The sequence below is a fragment of the Natator depressus genome, chromosome 9 (genome assembly GCF_965152275.1).
Source record: "Natator depressus isolate rNatDep1 chromosome 9, rNatDep2.hap1, whole genome shotgun sequence".
Lineage (NCBI taxonomy): Eukaryota > Metazoa > Chordata > Testudines > Cheloniidae > Natator > Natator depressus.
The window spans coordinates 9,448,035-9,466,645 of record NC_134242.1 but is presented as its reverse complement, the minus strand read 5'-3'; the positions used below and the strand labels follow the sequence as shown (position 1 = coordinate 9,466,645).

The 18,611-nt window shown below is 42.1% G+C and overlaps 1 protein-coding gene and 1 long non-coding RNA gene across 2 annotated transcripts in view; one reads left to right on the top strand and one right to left on the bottom strand.

Annotated features, from left to right (window-relative positions):
* Positions 1-556: 556 nt before the first annotated feature.
* Positions 557-7,815, top strand: LOC141993364 (uncharacterized). Its single transcript, XR_012640825.1, has 3 exons — positions 557-602; positions 2,160-2,229; positions 7,491-7,815. It is a non-coding gene; the product is annotated as an uncharacterized LOC141993364 (long non-coding RNA).
* Positions 7,816-10,960: 3,145 nt separating this feature from the next.
* The window catches only part of LAMP3 (lysosomal associated membrane protein 3), a 31,603-nt gene continuing 23,952 nt past the window's right edge, over positions 10,961-18,611 (bottom strand). Inside the window, exon 6 of the mRNA XM_074963506.1 lies at positions 10,961-11,402. Within this exon, the coding sequence (XP_074819607.1) occupies positions 11,266-11,402 (137 nt within the window). The 3' untranslated portion in view covers positions 10,961-11,265. The remainder of the gene's footprint in view (positions 11,403-18,611) is intronic.

Genomic DNA, 18,611 nt, shown 5'->3' with positions numbered 1-18,611 from the left:
ACTTATGAGGAGAGGCTGAGGGAAGTGGGCTTGTTTAGTCTGCAGAAGAGAAGAGTGAGGGGGGATTTGATAGCTGCTTTCAGCTACCTGAAGGGGGCTTCCAAAGAGGATGGAGTTAGGCTGTTCTCAGTGGTGGCAGATGGCAGAACAAGGAGCAATGGTCTCAGGTTGCAGTGGGGGAGGTCTTGGTTGGATATAAGGAAACACTATTTCACTAGGAGGGTGGTGAAGCACTGGAATGGGTTACCTAGGGAGGTGGTGGAATCTCCATCCTTAGAGGTTTTTAACGCCTGGCTTGACACAGCCCTGGCTGGGATGATTTAGTTGGGGTTGGTCCTGCTTTGAGCAGGGGATTGGACTGGATGACCTCCTGAGGTCTCTTTCAACCCTAATCGTCTATGATTCTAATGCTTTCAGATTTGGAGAGAGTTCAGACCCATTCTTGGTCCAAATTGCAGCCCTGACCCCGTTTCTCTATTAAACACTAGATTTTCTGCAGCGAAAACTAGGCCTTGGTGCCAGGCTATAAAGGATCTCTGTACCATTTGGCTCTTCTGAGTGCCATCAGACAGATCAGCATTAAATACTCTGCCACATCTAAGGTAATTTTTTCCCACACCATAAAGAGCACATTTGTTTTTCTCAGTTACTTGCTATGGGTAATTCACCTGTAGTTTCCGTGAGCATCTGAAATACATCCAAAATCTCTACCTTCCTAGTATTTATTTATATTGCAGTAGTGCTCAAAATACATTAGGTGCTCTCCAAACACAGAGGAAGATGGACCCTGACCCAAAGAGCATACCTGCCATTAACTAACTTCTGATTATTTTTAAACCAGACATAATGGCACTAAAACACCTAGTTGTTCAGGTTTCTGCTGTAATAATTTGCATTGTGGGTGATCCAGGGAAGCTGCATCAGCTATGGGAATTTTTATGGTCCCTCAGACAGGCCCCAAAAGGAGGACCAGAGCACTGGCTATGTAGCTGGGATTATTTAACCAATCTATCTGTCAAGGCTGTTAATTTTGAGCATACATTTATTTTATTCTCTTTAAAACACAGTGCTTTGTACTACATTATATTGCCTTAGAAAATCCTAAAACAGATCTTTCAACATGTTTTTAATTTGCTTCTGAACACCAGAGGGCAGCATTTTATGAAGTTTACCATAAGTGGGTTTTATCCCATGAAAGTTTATGCCCAAATAAATTGGTTAGTCTCTAAGGTGCCACAAGGACTCCTCCTTGTTTTTTCCTATATAGACTAACATGGCTACCACTCTGAAACAAGTTAAATATGTATTACAAAGCCCAAGTTATAGGTGAGTGAAGTACGGTATATATTTTTAATCATAAAAATAATGTCAATGGCAGGCTAGTTTATTTTGCATTTCTTTGCTGCATGGTTTACTTAATGCATCATCACAGCATGTGTTTAAGTTATAACAAAATCAAGTGAGACCAAGTATTATGGGGCATGGCTGCTCCATGACAACCCCAGCTGGCACTGCGTGCCTCAGTTTCCTTCCCTGAGGTTGATCTTCTCCGTTTTCCAGAAACTGGTTTGTGCTGCAGATGTGGCTTAGCCCTCTGGCCAAGGGATACTTCTAGGGAAGCAAAAGTCCATCTAAAGAGTCCCAGGCAAACAAAAAAGGTTCCTCTGCCCTTCAGGGCTTTTCTTCAGCCTGCCTTCTGTGCCCTGTTCCCAGCCCCTGTTTGGCTACCTTGAAAGTCTTTTTCCCTGTTCTGGTATAGAGCCCTGGATCCCCAGGCATAACTGACCTCCTTTAGACCCTGCCACGGAGCCTTCCATTGGAGGCTACCTACTCCCTATAGTTCCACACCCAGACTGATCTTTCTCAGTTCTTTTATGAGGCCCAAATAAGAACATAAGAATGGCCATACTCGGTCAGACCAGTGGTCCATCCCACTTAGCATCCTGTCTTCCAATGGTGGCCGGTGCTAGATGCTTCAGATAGAGTGAACAGAACAGGACAGTTTATCAAGTGATCCACCCCTTTCTCATCTAGTCCCAACTTCTACCAGACAGAAGTTTAGGGACCGCTAGAGCATGGGGTTGTGTGCCTGACCATTTTGGCTAATAGCCATTGATGGACCTACCCTCCATGAACTTCTCATTCTTTTTTTAACCTAGTTATACTTTTGGCCTTCACAACATCCCCTGGCAATGAGTTCCACAGACTGGCTGTGCATTGGGTGAAGAGGTACTTCCGTATGTTTGTTTTAAATGTGCTGCCTATTAATTTCACTGAGTGATCCCCGCTTCTTGTGTTATGTGAAGGGGTAAACACTTTTTCCACGCCATTCAAAATTTTATAGGACTCTATCATATCTCCCCTCAGTCATCTCTTTCCCAAGTGAACAGTCCCAGTCTTTTTAATTTCTCCTCATATGGGAGTTGTTTCATGCCCCTAATCATTTTTGTTGCCCTTCTCCGTACTTATTTCCATTTCTAATACATCTTTTTGAGATGGGGTGACCAGAATTGCATGCAGTATTCAAGGTGTAGGCACAGTGTGGATTTATAAGTGCAGTGGTTCCCAAACTTGGTTCGCGGCTTGTTCAGGGTAAGGCCCTGGTGGGCCACGAGATGCTTTGTTTACCTTGAGCGTCCACAGGTACAGCCGCTTGCAGCTCCCAGTGGCCGCGGTTCGCCATTCCCGGCTAATGGGAGCTGCAGGAAACAGCGCGGACCAGGCCACCGCTTCCCGCAGTCCCCGTTGGCCAGGAACGGCGAACTGCAGCCGCTGCAAGCAGCTGTACCTGTGGACGCTCCAGGTAAACAAAGTGTCTTGCGACCCGCCAGAGGCTTACCCTGAACAAGCCATGAACCAAGTTTGGGAACCACTGATACAGTGGATATTTTCTGTCTTATTATCTATCCCTTTCCTTATGATTCCTAACATTCTGTAAGCTTTTTTGACTGCCGCTGCACATTGAGCAGATGTTTTCAGAGAACTATCCATGATGATTCCAAGATCTCTTTCTGGAGTGGTAATAGCTAATTGAGACACCCTCATTTTTTATGTATAGCTGGGATTAAGTTTTCCTCTGTGCATTACTTTGCATTTATCAACATTAAATTTCATCTGCCATTTTGTTGCCCAGTCAACCAGTTTTGTGAGATTCCTTTGTTACTCTTCACAGTCAACGTAACTCTGTTGAATAGTTTTGTATGATCCGCAAACTTTGCTACCCTTCTGTTTTCCCCCTTTTCAAGCTCATTTATGAATATGTTGAACAGAACTAGTCCCAGTACAGATCTCTGGGGGAACCCTGCTATTTTCCTCTCTCCACTGTGAAAACAGACTGTTTATTCCCATCCTTTGTTTCCTATATTTTAACCAGTAATTGAGCCATGAAAGAACCTTCCCTCTTATCCCATGACTCCTTCCTTCCTTAAGAGCATCTGGTGTGGGACCTTGTCAAAGGCTTTCTGAAAGTCCAGGTACACTATATCCACTGGATCACCTTTGTTCTCGTATTTGTTGGTAACCTCAATTCTAATAGAATTCTAATAGAGTGGTGAGGCATGATTTCCCTTTACAAAAACCATGTGGACTCTTTCCCAACATATTGTGTTCATCTATATGTCTGATAATTCTGTTCTTTAATATAGTTTCAACCAATTTGCCTGGTACTGACGTTGGGCTTACCGGCCTGTAATTGAGACGATTGTTTCGGGAGCCGTTTACAATTGACACATCAGTTTGGGACAATTCCTCAGATTTATCATCTACAAAGAATGCCTCAGGTGTGGCAATCTCCCTCACAGCCTCTGCAGTGAAGACCAATGAAAAGCATTCATTTAGCGTCTCTGCAACAGTGCTAAGTGCTCCTTAAGCAACTTGATCATCCAATGGCCACAGTCATTGTTTGACAGGCGTCCTGCCTCTGATGTACTTTAAAAAAAATTCCTATTAGTTAGCGTGTCTTTTGCTAGTTGCTCTTCAAATTCATTTTTGGCCTGCTTAATTATACTTTTATACCTGACTTGCCAGAGTTATGTTCCTTTCGCTTTTCCTCAGTAGGATTGGCCTTCCAATTTTTAAAGGATGGCTTTTTGTCTCTGTCTCTTTTACACTGTTTCGCCATGGGTGCTGGTTTTTTGGACCTCTTCCTGTTTTTTTTTTTTTTTTATTTGCAGTATACATATGAGTTTGAGCCTTTGTTATGGTGTTTTTAGAAAGTTTCCATACAGCTGGCAAGAAATTCGCTCTTGTGATGTTTGTTCTTTTAATTTCCATTTAAAAGCATCCCCATTTTTGTGTTGTTCCCCTTTTAAAAGTTAAATGCTACTGTGGTCAGTCTCTTTGGTATTTCCCCCCCCTACAAGGATGTTAAATGTAATTACATTATGGTCACTATTACTGAGCGGTTCAGCTATATTCACCTCTTGGACCAGCTCTTATGTGTCACTTAGGACTAAATCAAGAATTGTCTCTCCCTTGGTGGGTTCCAGGACTAGCACCTGGCACTGGCTACTGTCGGAAGACAGGTTACTGGGCTAGATGGACCTTTGGTCTGACCCAGTATGGCTGTTCTTATGTTCTTATGCTCCAAGCAGAAGTCATTAATAGCTTAAAGTCTCAGTTAAGCTGTCACCTGACCCTCCTTAGTCCTGCCCCATGAGGCTGGAAGCAGCTAATTAATTATGGCACAGGTGTGGCTGGCCCCAGCTCCCCTTAAAGGAGGCAGTCTCCCTGAGACCCCAAGAAATTGTGCATGTACTGAAGTTGAAAGTGGAAAATAGTAAAATTACAGTACATTGTAAATAATTTTTAAACACCCGCAGTGTGCTTACCACTGTATATGACACAGATAAGGACATAGTTGCAGAACCAAGGGCTTTACAATCTAGATAGATTGGGAGAATTAAGAGGGGAAAAAAAGTCTGGCATATTTAGAGAGTTGGATAAGATTAAAGATAAGGAAAGTCCAAATACTAGTCCCCTCTTTCCACACACACGTTAATATGTGTAGACTGTGAGCAGCATAGTCCATTTGAACTTTGAATACATTTTCCTTAAGAAGAGGAGAGATACTAAAACTTGTCATGTCATGACAGAGTGGACAGCATTAGAACTATTAAAATATTGGACAGCCCCATATGCATTATACGTTAGAAATTAAAGGGAAATAGGAAAGTCCCTGCAAAGATGTGTGCCAAAACCACATTTCTGTGTCCCTGATCTGTAGGGACTTTGATTTTCATGTTAAAAGCTTCGTGTTTTTCCACAACCTTATAGTGTTCTTTGTGAATGTCAGGAGAGTAAAATGCAACCTATTCATTTTTATGTCAGTCAGCCTCACCTCAGTCCCTGGAAAAATCATGGAGCAGGTCCTCAAAGAATCAATCCTGAAGCACTTACATGAGAGGAAAGTGATCAGGAACAGTCAGCATGGATTCACCAAGGGAAGGTCATGCCTGACTAATCTAATCGCCTTTTATGATGAGATTACTGGTTCTGTGGATGAAGGGAAAGCAGTGGATGTATTGTTTCTTGACTTTAGCAAAGCTTTTGACACTGTCTCCCACAGTATTCTTGTCAGCAAGTTAAGGAAGTATGGGCTAGATGAATGCACTATAAGGTGGGTAGAAAGCTGGCTAGATTGTCGGGCTCAACGGGTAGTGATAAATGGCTCCATGTCTAGTTGGCAGCCGGTGTCAAGTGGAGTGCCCCAGGGGTCGGTCCTGGGGCCGGTTTTGTTCAATATCTTCATAAATGATCTGGAGGATGGTGTGGATTGCACTCTCAGCAAATTTGCAGATGATACTAAACTGGGAGGAGTGGTAGATACGCTGGAGGGGAGGGATAGGATACAGAAGGACCTAGACAAATTGGAGGATTGGGCCAAAAGAAATCTGATGAGGTTCAATAAGGATAAGTGCAGGGTCCTGCACTTAGGATGGAAGAATCCAATGCACCGCTACAGACTAGGGACCGAATGGCTAGGCAGCAGTTCTGCGGAAAAGGACCTAGGGGTGACAGTGGACGAGAAGCTGGATATGAGTCAACAGTGTGCCCTTGTTGCCAAGAAGGCCAATGGCATTTTGGGATGTATAAGTAGGGGCATAGCGAGCAGATCGAGGGACGTGATCGTTCCCCTCTATTCGACACTGGTGAGGCCTCATCTGGAGTACTGTGTCCAGTTTTGGGCCCCACACTACAAGAAGGATGTGGATAAATTGGAGAGAGTCCAGCGAAGGGCAACAAAAATGATTAGGGGTCTAGAGCACATGACTTATGAGGAGAGGCTGAGGGAGCTGGGATTGTTTAGTCTGCAGAAGAGAAGAATGAGGGGGGATTTGATAGCTGCTTTCAACTACCTGAAAGGGGGTTCCAAAGAGGATGGCTCTAGACTGTTCTCAATGGTAGCAGATGACAGAACGAGGAGTAATGGTCTCAAGTTGCAATGGGGGAGGTTTAGATTGGATATTAGGAAAAACTTTTTCACTAAGAGGGTGGTGAAACACTGGAATGCGTTACCTAGGGAGGTGGTAGAATCTCCTTCCTTAGAGGTTTTTAAGGTCAGGCTTGACAAAGCCCTGGCTGGGATGATTTAACTGGGAATTGGTCCTGCTTCGAGCAGGGGGTTGGACTAGATGACCTTCTGGGGTCCCTTCCAACCCTGATATTCTATGATTCTATGATTCTATGATTTTTATTTTTTAAATAAACAGTGAAGTTAGCATCTGAACAGATGGGACAACAACATGTTTTAGCATGCACAGGTGTGAGGATCAGGAAGTTACCATGAGGTATGGTGAAGGAAGGGGCCAGTAGAGAAAGGGAAGTGTGGGCTCTTGGGTGTTTTGTGGCTGGCTGGGAAAGTACTGCTACCAACAGAGTTGTTCCTGTGGCCCAACATGCCTGCAGCAAAAGTACGTCGCTGCATCATTGACAATGATCTGCAGAGACTGCTGACCAGAGGAAGGCTGAGAGTAAGAAAGTGGGGACCCACAAGAAATCCTTTATGTAATCTCTTTTGGCATAGACCATATTTCTTGTACATTAGCATAATGATTTTTTGTTATATGATTAAATACAAATCCATTCTTCAAGTATTCATCTGTGTGGATCCCACTGTATGTATGCATGCATGCCATGTGCATGAGATTGAAATCTTTGCACAGCTGTGTCCATTGGACCTGTGTTCTGTATGTCTCCCCTCCCCAGCCGTGGGCTTAAACCATGCATCAATACCCTGTCCCTGCCCATGGCAGCAAGAAAGAACCAGGCTGTGTCTGCTTGCTACCCTTCACACATTCACCAAACCTAGTTTTATCTAGCTAGGTAAAACACTAGATTCTCCCCCCTCCCCCCCGCCACCTCTTTAACAAAAAAAACCCCAAACCCTTATTTTTCTCTCAGTACTCTGCACCAAAACCACTTACCTGACAGATCTGAAGCATTTGGGCTTCAATCCTGTCTGTTTTTTGACAGCCTCATTCTTCTTACAGGTGATCATAGCCCTTGTTTAGTTGCTTCAGCGAGAGCCATGTGCCTGACTGTTGCTCCATCTGCCATTTGTTCTCCTTAAAATAAGGAAAATCTAGAGACATCCGGCTAACATATTATTTGGAGCAACCTAAAAGGACTACTTCAGACTCAGAAGAACAGGCAGCAAACTCCCAGATGGGAGCTTCTACCTCTAAATCCCAGTTTGTCAGCATCCTCGGCTGCTGAGAAGTGACTCCAAAGACCAGGAGCGGTAAGAAGTTTGATCTGGCATCTACAGGCCATGAAGCAGCCACCAAAGACAGCTCAGCACTGATAGTTGCCCAAAGACAAGGTAGATCAGAGCACTAGATCATATATGGTTACTGGCACCAATCTTCCTTCCCTAAAAATGGGAAATTCGAGAGGCTTAAGAAGAACTATTCACCTTCACTTTCCTTCAGAGAACTGAGCACAAAGCCCTCTCTTACTACAGGGATAAGTACTACTAGTCCAACTTCTGGCTCAGCACTGAAGGGCCCGAAGAATATCCTGGGCCCTGCGTCCAGTACAGATTTGTCAACCCTGAAAATGGCAGTTTGGACACTCGGGCTGGCACCAACAATCAAGCACTAATGGTTCTGGCTGACTTATTGCTGTTGGAAGTTACCTCCCCTAGTACCTTCATCCGGCACTGACTCCAACATCTAAGTTTATAGTACTCACATTACCTCACAGATTGGCACTGCCATTAGAGGAGATCTATTCCTCCTCCCACTCTCCTGACCAAATCATCTCCCCTCATGGCCATGGCTCAGCAGTCTGTCTTGGGATGGCCTTGCCAGGCAATCTGAAGGCCTAGAGGTCAAATTACAGTCTGCCATCCCCTAATGCTTCCCAGGTTCCCCTGGTCAGGCAGAGCTGCAGAGGAAAAGGGGTAGGGGCATCCCAGCCCAGGACCCTAGGGGAAAGGGGGAAAGGGAATCGCTAGCTGGTACAACTGCCCAGCTTCCCCTGGGCCACTTCCTCCCCAGCCCATTCTCCCCTGAGTTTGGGGCATAGTCATGGCACTCAGATTCCCTCTCAGCAGAGGATCGCGCCTTCAGCCTCAATATTTAAAACAGTCAGTTGGGTCTTCCCAGCTCGCTTTCCAGTGTCCACTTGCTCCCCCTTAGAAGGGATGAAGAAAAAGGGGGTCAGGCCTTGGCTGCCCAGTTGGGACTTACCCAATCCAGGGTCTTCCCCTGTAAATTCCTCTGTCCTAGAGGCTTCAACTAGCCTATCCTTCCCAGTCGTCCTGCTTGCCTCTCAGACTCTCCTTTTAAGCAGGCCCACCATTTGGAGCATGCTTTGCAGCTGCTGAGGGGCAGGGCCTTCTTGGCCCAGTACTGCCCCATTACTCTTTGAGTTTTAGTGAGGGGTCTGTAAACCCCATCACAATGTAACACAGCACTCAACAGATACAACAAATTCACAAAACACACATATTTAAAATGGCTGAAAACAATCTTTATTACAGAAACTCCAACAGTAGAAAAGTACAGCACATACATGATTTTCATAACTAGGTAATTATGTTGGGACCCATTGACAATGGCAGGATAACAGTTAAGGAGATAAGTCAATAAGCTAATGGTGTCTGTATTCTCAAGAAGTGCATTTAAATCTCCCACCCCTCTCCTTGCAGCACTTTGCAGCCAATTTTTATATTGGGCTTTATTTGCTCTTTGTGAAGGAAATAAAGCTTTGCATTATAATCTTATTGGCTTTTTGGCTAAGAACAAGTATGATCTTGGTATAATATGTGATATGCCCTTTCTTGTTAGGTTGTATCTTGCATTTGCAGTAGGATGTAGTACATGATCTAGACTGTGATTTTTAGTTGGAGCCTAAGGGAGTTAGGGATTTTAGCAGGGTGTTTTTGTATCTAGTTTCTATGATCCAACATTGTGTGCGAGATGTTGAAGAGGTGGACTTTGGCAAGGAACAACTATGGCAAGGAGAAGCGGGGCCACTCGGTTAGGGAGCATTGTCAGCACTGATGATCCGTTCAGATGAGAAAAAGCAAATAGTAGAAGAAACGGATGGGGTTAAGAGTGGTATTAGTGTCACTGCATGTCCAATATACAGAATATTATATGGTCAATTCTTAAAAATCTCACTGCATGTTACTCCTGTGCAATCCTACTTTGTATGGAATGTTTCCTCAAACAGAACATTTAGCAACAAAACCCTGCAACCAAGAGCCACTAAATCTGTAGATTTCCCCCCCCTGAAGCTGGAAGCTCCTAAGAACAGCATATGAACAATTTCTCAGAAGATAAGCCACGCACCAAATATTAAGCTAAATTCTGGCAGGAAATGAGCATAAGTGCCTGCCAAAAAATTGCATGCAGCAACTCAAGCAGCAAGTTTGCTGCCTACTCTTACTCCCCATAACACTCAAGGCAACACTTCCTGACCAAGCAGTTGCCCCTACCTACATCTCTACTGCCATTTGTTCGTGCTTCTTGAAAACATCTGTTCCTGGGATTGGGTAGATTGGGTGTTACTGCTTGTCAGAGAATGGGTTCACATTGAGGGCCAGATCCTCAGCAACTGTAAAGCAGTGAAGGTCCATTGACTCCTCAGCTGGTGTAAAAATCACTGTATCTGCACTGGCTTTTTAGTTTGTATAAATGGCCATAGTGTCAATGGCTTCAATGACGCTTTGCTGATTTACACCAGCTATGGATCTGGCCCTGTGGCTGCATTTGCATTGTACACTTCATCAGTGCCAGTTGGTACAAATCTATCATTTTACTCATTGCAAGGAAAAGGATTGCATTTAACTTTTTTTTTTAAATAAAAAAGACCCTTCCCCCCCCCAACACGGAAAAAAACTAAGATAAACATAAATTCAAACATTATTCACCACTAACAGTTTGATTTATAACTCTAGTCCAAAGTATGCAATAGAATGTATTTATTTTGCATCATCCATAAAAATGGCACAGGGCACTGCACAATGAAACACAGTTAAATGATCAGTAATCAAGACTAGTTAAAGCAAGAGTAAATAGGTCTCTCTTCAACTGGGTATCAAATGTTAAAAGACTGAATAGTAACAGAGTTTCCCAGGCAAGGAGCATAACAAGAAAATGCTCTGGTTCCTATTGATACAAGATTAAAAACAGGACAGACGAGGAAACCCAACATTTGAGATTCTAACAAATGGCTAGGAACATACAAGAAAGGAGATCAGTTAAGTATACTGGGCTGCAGCTATTCATGGCTTTAACTGTGAATAAAACAAACACATTTTATACATGCATAACTTTACAAGGACCCAGTCAGAAAGGTTTACAGCCTGATCCTGTGAGCTGCTGTGCTCCGTCAGCAGCCGTCAGGATTATGCCCTTAAAATGCCAGTAACATGCTGGGAGAGTAATGGTTACATTGCATGTTCTTTGTAAATTCAGTTTTCAAATTTATGCTCTTCCGTATAGTAACCCATTTCCTACGTATGCTTCATAAACTGTGTTGTAAAAACAACAGTTGAATTTAAATAGGCCACTGAAAATCCTCTTTCTGAACACAAGTGAACTCTGAAACCTGTATTAAACCTGTTCCCCTTCTTCTCAGTTGCAGGTAGCTCAATAAACTGACCAGGTACTTGATTTCATAACTAGATACACATACTCTGGCATTTTACATTGTTCTAACAGTGTTATTAGAAGGAAAATTATGGCAGACTTGAAATTCTAAAATCTTTTCATGAAATGATTCTCATTATTTATATGAAGTTATTTTGATCCACTAGATTCTCTGGTACGCAGACGATTTACGCTTAAGGCAGACCATATAGAGGATGAGTGCCAGGATGCCGGCGATAAAGATCACGAAGAAGCCAATCGCAGGAAAAATGATGTTGAAGTCAGCTGCACACTCCTCCACTAGAAGGGGAAAAAATATGTTAGGTAAAATTTAGTGATGCTGACACTGACTGAATCTGTCAGCCCTTCATGAAGTGATCTTTGAATAGTGGAACATTAGAATCATTTGATCAGTTGTAGTCGTTTGAAAGGACCATATCTCTTCTGCTTATTACGCTACTTTACAATGATATCCAAGTACCTCTCCTTTTGCTGACTGGTTTTAAATTTAGTTTGATGCTTTTGTGGACTTAAGGGTGCTGCGAAATGGTCTTTCATTTTTACAGGCAAACCAAGAGAACATTTTTGGTAATGAACAGTTACTTTCATAGTCAGATTTTAAGGTCAGAATGAATCATGATGATCGTCTAGTCTGACCTCCTGCGTAACACAGGCCAGCCCCACATCACAGCATCCATGTGGAGGGAATTTTTCTCCCTTAATGTGTAAGTGAGTAAGCAATTAATGGTTTAACTAAGCAGTAGTAAAATATCAAAACAACTTTTAAACTTTAAACAAAATGGGCCAGATAGTGATTTGAATTACCCTGGTGCAAATCCAGAGTGAGTCCACTGCAGTAAATGAAGTTACTCCAGATTTGTGCTATTACTTAACTGATATAAAATTTTGGCCCAATGTTATCTATTTATTATTGCATTTTTTTCAAACTAAACTAAGTGATCAGGAATTCCTTATACAGCACGTTGTTCTAGACTCCCATCCTGCAGTCCTTATCCAGGCAAAACTCCCACTCACAGCAGAACGTAGCTCATTACCGTTATTAATAGGGAGGGTTTTCACTGTTCTCTTATTTTATACTGCTCTCTCATTTTAAAATATTTTCATATTTAATTTCTCCTCACTTTGATGTATTTTGTCACAGTGGGTTAGGTTTTTTGGTTTTTGTATGTTTGTCTTTTTAACTTTGTAAATCTTTTGTAAGATGAAGATTTAAATCAACCAAAAACCCTCACTTTAAAATCATCTCAAAATCAATTACTGTATATATCTCTCAATCACATGATTAGTAGGAAACAGAGACCAAAGCATTCCATACAGCATGCTTTAAAATTAAGCCAAATTATTTCCATGTGCAGATCCAGCACCTCAGTTTACAAGCATGAGATTCATCCTTGTGCAGAGGGCCTACACACCATTTAAGTCCCACAAGAACCTTCAAAATGTAGCTTAAGTGTGTCTTCATTTGTTCATAGACCTTTGTGGGCCTTCTGCAGTTGACACCATTTAATATTAAATATTCACCAATGGTGTGTTTTTAATAACCCTAGTGTCTTCCTATACTTAGAATAGGAGAAAGCACAGTATCATCATTACCTCAGCATGGCAATTGTTGAGTTTTGTGGCAATCACTGTAACTATTCTGAATAGGAAGTGATTTTATTCAGGAGCTCCCAAGAGAAAACGTCTTAAATATTGGTCTCATTGGATCCCCGAGCCCACCTGAACTCACCCCTGCCTTAACCTACACATACACAGTAGAGTCTCATGACACTACCCCATGTTTTCTGCCCTTCTGTATTAGATCTCTCTATGCTGTATTGTGACATGGGGTTAATACTGACATGCTTTTTATAGCCACAGATGGCTCATTCTATCCCCCTGGAGCTGACATTTTAAAAGAAATCCACTGTCTTAGATATATTTCTTTTTCCTTTTTATGTTTTTTTAAAAAATGGAAATAAAGCTCCCAAGAAAATAGAAAATTATCCAGCATTTAAAATGTGCCTCTGGAGTGGGCATCAAAGCAGTCTGATCTGTCTGTGAAAGTGCTACAGCACTAATATGTATATCACATTGCCACAGCAGGACCTGTCACTCTGTTTAGCCAATGGAATTAGTAGGAAAGAGCAGAGACTAATATAATACTAGCCCTAATGCTCATAGGGTGAGTGTGCACATTTTTGTAGAGGGGAGCAGAGGCAACCTGTCCAACCATGATGATTCTTGTCATAGAATCATTGAATATCAGGGTTGGAAGGGGTCCTCAGGAGTGCATCTAGTCCAAGCCCCTGCTCAAAGCAGGACCAATCCCCCTTCTGCACATGTGGCTTCCCATAAGAGCATCACCAAGCACTGGTTCTACAGAATCTCCTGTGAATACAGACTTAGTCCTGTGAGAGAGAGTGTCTTACATGCCCAATAGTTGACCATCTCCTTAGACCCTAACAGCATATCCCTAAACTCATCCATTTATCATTTGTTCTGTCTTCTAAGCATCCATAATTTTGTTGGCTCTTTTTCAGGAACACAATAGATCTTAAGTGTTACCTCTTGAACATATTGCATTCTAGCTTTAAACACATGGCCTCATCCCATTTAAAAATATAGCTCTTTGACTATAGATTTGACAACTGGAAGCCAAGATTCCCAAGGCCTCTATACTTGCTACGCACATTTTGAAGTGTGTGGGCAATTCAGATGCGTTCATATCCTCTATTTGGCTTTCTTCTGGAAATTAGCCCGAAGGCAAGTACAATGAAAAACAATCCCAGGATGCTCAGGCCCAATGCAATAGGGATTGTTCTCCTGTTTCTGTCAAGAGAGCATTCTTCCTCTGCAATCAAAGTTAGAATATAGAGTATGCATTAGATCAAAACAACACACTCCAACAACTTCTGCTTTATCACATACACACACGCAAAAAAAATCTGTTGATATACATTTAGGGCTTGAACCTTTGGAGTACTCCATGCATACAGTGCCAGATTAAAAATAATGAGCAAGACTGGTATCTGACATGAAGGAGAACCTCTGCTGTGCAGCTTTCGGTTACTCCTGCCTAATAGTCTGCCTGGTGCAAAGGTTGCGGATCTCTCGAGACATCTAGATAGACTTACGTAGTGCTAGGGAGGAGCTGGTGGTCATGGTACATGTAGGTACCAATGACACAGGGAGGGATAGGAGAGAGGTCCTGGAGGCCTAATTTAGGCTGCTAGGTAAGAGATTGAAGTCCAGGACCTCCATGGTAGTAATCTCTGAAATGCTTCCCGTTCCACGTGCATGGCCAGTTAGACAGGCAGAACTGCAGGGTCTCCTAGATTCATTAGGAACTGGGGAAACTTTGGGGAAAGGGGGAGCCTATACAGGAAGGATGGGCTCCACCTAAAGCAAAATGGAACCAGATTGCGGGCGCTTAACATTAAAAAGGTCCTAGAGCAGTTTTTAAACTAAGGGCTGGGGGAAAGCCGACAGGTGTGGAGGAGCACAGGGTTTGGACAGAGACATCCCTTAGGGAGGATCTATTAATGGAGATTCTCTATGTCCTAGAAGGAGGAGAGGATGGAAGATGATAAAATACAGGTAGGATCTGTTGAGAAACAGTCAAATGAAAAAAAGTCCCATTCAATTACATCATGTAATGGCAGACAGCTAAAAAGTAGCAAGTTTTAAAAGTGCTTATATAGCAATGCTAGAAGTCTAAATAATAAGATGAATGAACTAGAGTGCCTCATATTAAATTAGGATATTGATATAATAGGCATCACAGAAACTTGGTAGAATGAGGATAATCAATGGGACACAGTAATACCAGGGTACAAAATATATTGGAAGGTCAGAACAGGTCGTGCTGGTGGGGGAGTGGCACTATATGTGAAAGAAAGCATAGAATCAAATGAAGTAAAAATCTTAAATGAACCAAACTGTACCATAGAATCTCTATGGATAGTAATTCCATGGTCTAATCATAAGAATATAGCAGTAGGAATACATACAGACCACCTGACCAGGATAGTAATAGGAACTGAAGTGCTCTGGGAGATTAGAGAAGCTATTAAAATAAAAAACTCAGTAATAATGGGGGATTTCAACTATCCCCATATTGACTGGGTACATGTCACCTCAGGACGGGATGCAGAGATACAGTTTCTCGACACCTCAAATGGCTGCTTATTGGAACAGCTAGTCATGGAACCCACAAGAGGAGAGACAATTCTTGATTTAGTCCTAAGTGGAGCACAGGATCTGGTCCAAGAGGTGAGTATAGCTGGACCACTTGGTAATAGTGACCATAATATAATTAACTTTAACATCCCTGTGGCGGGGAAAACACCACAGCAGTCCAACACTGTAGCATTTAATTTCAGAAAGGGGAACTACACAAAGATGAGGAGGTTAGTTAAACAGAAATTAAAAGGTACAGCGCCAAAGGTGAAATCCCTGCAAGCTGCATGGAAGCTTTTTAATAGAGGGTCAACTTAATAGAGTTAAGTATATAACTTAACTCACCATAGAGGGTCAACTTAAATGTATACCCCAAATTAAAAAACATAGTAAGAGAACCAAAAAAAGTGCCACCGTGGCTAAACAACAAAGTAAAAGAAGCAGTGAGTGGCAAAAAGGCAAGTTAAATCCTAGTGAGGAAAATAGAAAGGAGCATAAACTTTGGCAAATGAAGTGTAAAAAATATAATTAGGAAGACCAAAAAAGAATTTGAAGAACAACTAGCCAAAGACTCAAAAAATAATAGCAAAATTTTTTTTAGTACATCAGAAGCAGGAAGCCTGCTAAACAACCAGTGGGGCCACTGGACGATCGAGATGCTAAAGGAGCACTCAAGGACGGTAAGGCCATTGCGGAGAAACTCAATTAATTCTTTACATCGGTCTTCACAGCTGAGTATATGAGGGAGATTCCCAAACCTGAGCCATTCATTTTAGGTGACAAATCTGAGGAACTGTCCCAGATTGAGGTGTCATTAGAGGAGGTTTTGGAACAAATTGATAAACTAAACAGTAATAAGTCACCAGGACCAGATGGTATTCACCCACTAGTTCTGAAGGAACTGAAAAGTGAAACTGCGGAACTACTAACTTTACTCTGTAAGCTATCATTTAAATCAGCTTCTGGACCAAATGAGTGGAGGATAGCTAATGTGACGCCAATTTTTAAAATGGGCCCCAGAGGTGATCCCGGCAATTACAGGGTGGTAAACTTGACTTCATACCAGGCAAACTTGTTGAAACTATAGTAAACAAAATTGTCTGACACATGGATGTACATAATTTGTTGGGGAAGAGTCAACATGTTTTTTGTAAAGGGAAAGCATACCTCAGCAATCTACGAGAATTCTCTGAGCGGGTCAACAAGCATGTGGACAAGGGGGATCCAGTGGATATAATGTATTTAAATTTTCAGAAAGCCTTTGAGAAGGTCCCTCACCAGGGGCTCTTAAGCAAAGTAAGCTGTCATGGTATAAGAGGGAAGGTCCTGTCATGGATTGGTAACTGGTTAAAAGATAGGAAACAAAGGGGAGGAATAAATGGTCAGTTTTCAGAATGGAGAGAGGTAAATAGTGGTGTCCACCAGGGATCTGTACTGGGACCAGTCCTATTCAACATATTCCTAAATGATCTGGGAAAAGGGATAAACAGCGAGGTGGCAAAATGCGCAAATGATACAAAACTACTCAATATAATTTAGTCCCAGGCAGATTGCGAAAAGCTACAGAAGGATCTCTCAAAACTGGGTGACTGGGCAACAAAATGGCAGATGAAATTCAATGTTGATAAATGCAAAGTAATGCACATTGGAAAACATAATGTCAACTATACATATAAACTAATGGGGTCTAAATTAGCTGTTACCACTCAAGAAAGAGATCTTGGAGTCATTGTGGATAGTTCTCTGAAAACATCTGTTCAATGTGCAGCAGCAGTCAAAAAAGTGAGCAGAATGTTGGGCATCATTAAGAAAGGCATAGATAATAAGACAGAAATATCATATTGCCTCTATATAAATTCATAGTACACCCACATCTTGAATACTGCGTGCAGATGAGGTCGCCCCCCTCTCAAAAAAGATATATTGGAATTGGAAAAGGTTCAGAAAAGGGCAACAAAAATGATTAAGGGTATGGAACGGCTTCCATGTGAGGAGAGATCAATAAGACTGGGATTTTTCAGCTTGGAAAAGAGACAACTAAGGCGGTATATGATAGTGGTCTATAAAATTATGACTGGTGTGGAGAAAACAAATAAGGAAGTGTTATTTACTCCTTCTCATAACACAAGAATTAGGAGTCACCAAATGAAGTTAATAGGCAGCAGGTTTAAAACAAACAAAAGGAAGTATTTCTTCCCACAATGCACAGTCAACCTATGGAACTCTTTGCCAGAAGATGTTGTGAAGGCCAAGACTGTAACAGGGTTCAAAAAAGAACTAGATAAATTCATGGAGGATAGGTTCATCAATGGCTATTAGCCAGGATGGACGGGATGGTATCCCTAGTCTCTGTTTGCCAGAAGCTGGGAATGAGCAACAGGGAATGGATCAGTTGATGATTACCTGTTCTGTTCATTCCCTCTGGGTCATCCGGCAATTGGCCACTGTCAGAAGGCCTCTTATGTGATGCTTTGAGTACAGTAGTTTCCTCTGATCAATTAAATCCTTTACATATGATCACGAATCATCACAGCTCAGCAGCCAATCCAGTTTACACCCAAAATATGCTAGTGTCCAAGTAACTTTCTTCCACTGTGAATTATGCCTAGTACCTTGGGCACAGCAGGAAGGAAAGATGTTGACTGTCCTCCAAGAAAGATAAAAGTCTCTCCATGTCTATGACATACAATACTAAATCACAGAGTGTTAGTAAAACTGTATGATTCTTTTTCCTGCTGTTAATCTTATCTTCAATTCTTTTTAACCTCCTGGTAATAGTGTCTGCATTGCTACAGGCTTTGGTGAGCTGTGGCTTGGTTTAATCTTCTCAGCAGAGGGGAATCTTTACACCAGCAACGTATAACTAATCTGGAGCATATTCTGGAGTATAAAATGTCATCTATAATTCCAGAACTACCACACTGCTTATCCCACTCCTGATCCAGTTCTTACCTGATCCTGTTGGTGGACTAGCTCGGTGGTTTCATCTGGTGCTGGGTGCCACTTTTTTTAAAAGTAAGCCTTTGGTGAATTCAGGACTGTATTAAAGCTACGCAGCTGCTGTAATCTACATTCAAACTCTCCACAAGTCTGCGGATGTCTGGATCAGGGATGTTGGTTTGGGGGCAACTCTGGGTTGTGAGCACTGAGAACTATTTCCAGTATATGGAAGTGTGATTCAAAAGTAACTTTTAGGGGTTTCCAAACAAACCAGAACAGGCCAAACTCCTCCCTAATGTAACTCCATTGTGGCTTATACAAAATCATAAGTATCTTGAAACCCACTGTCACTGCTGCTGGTGTTTTCTTTCTTCCTTTTTTTTTTTA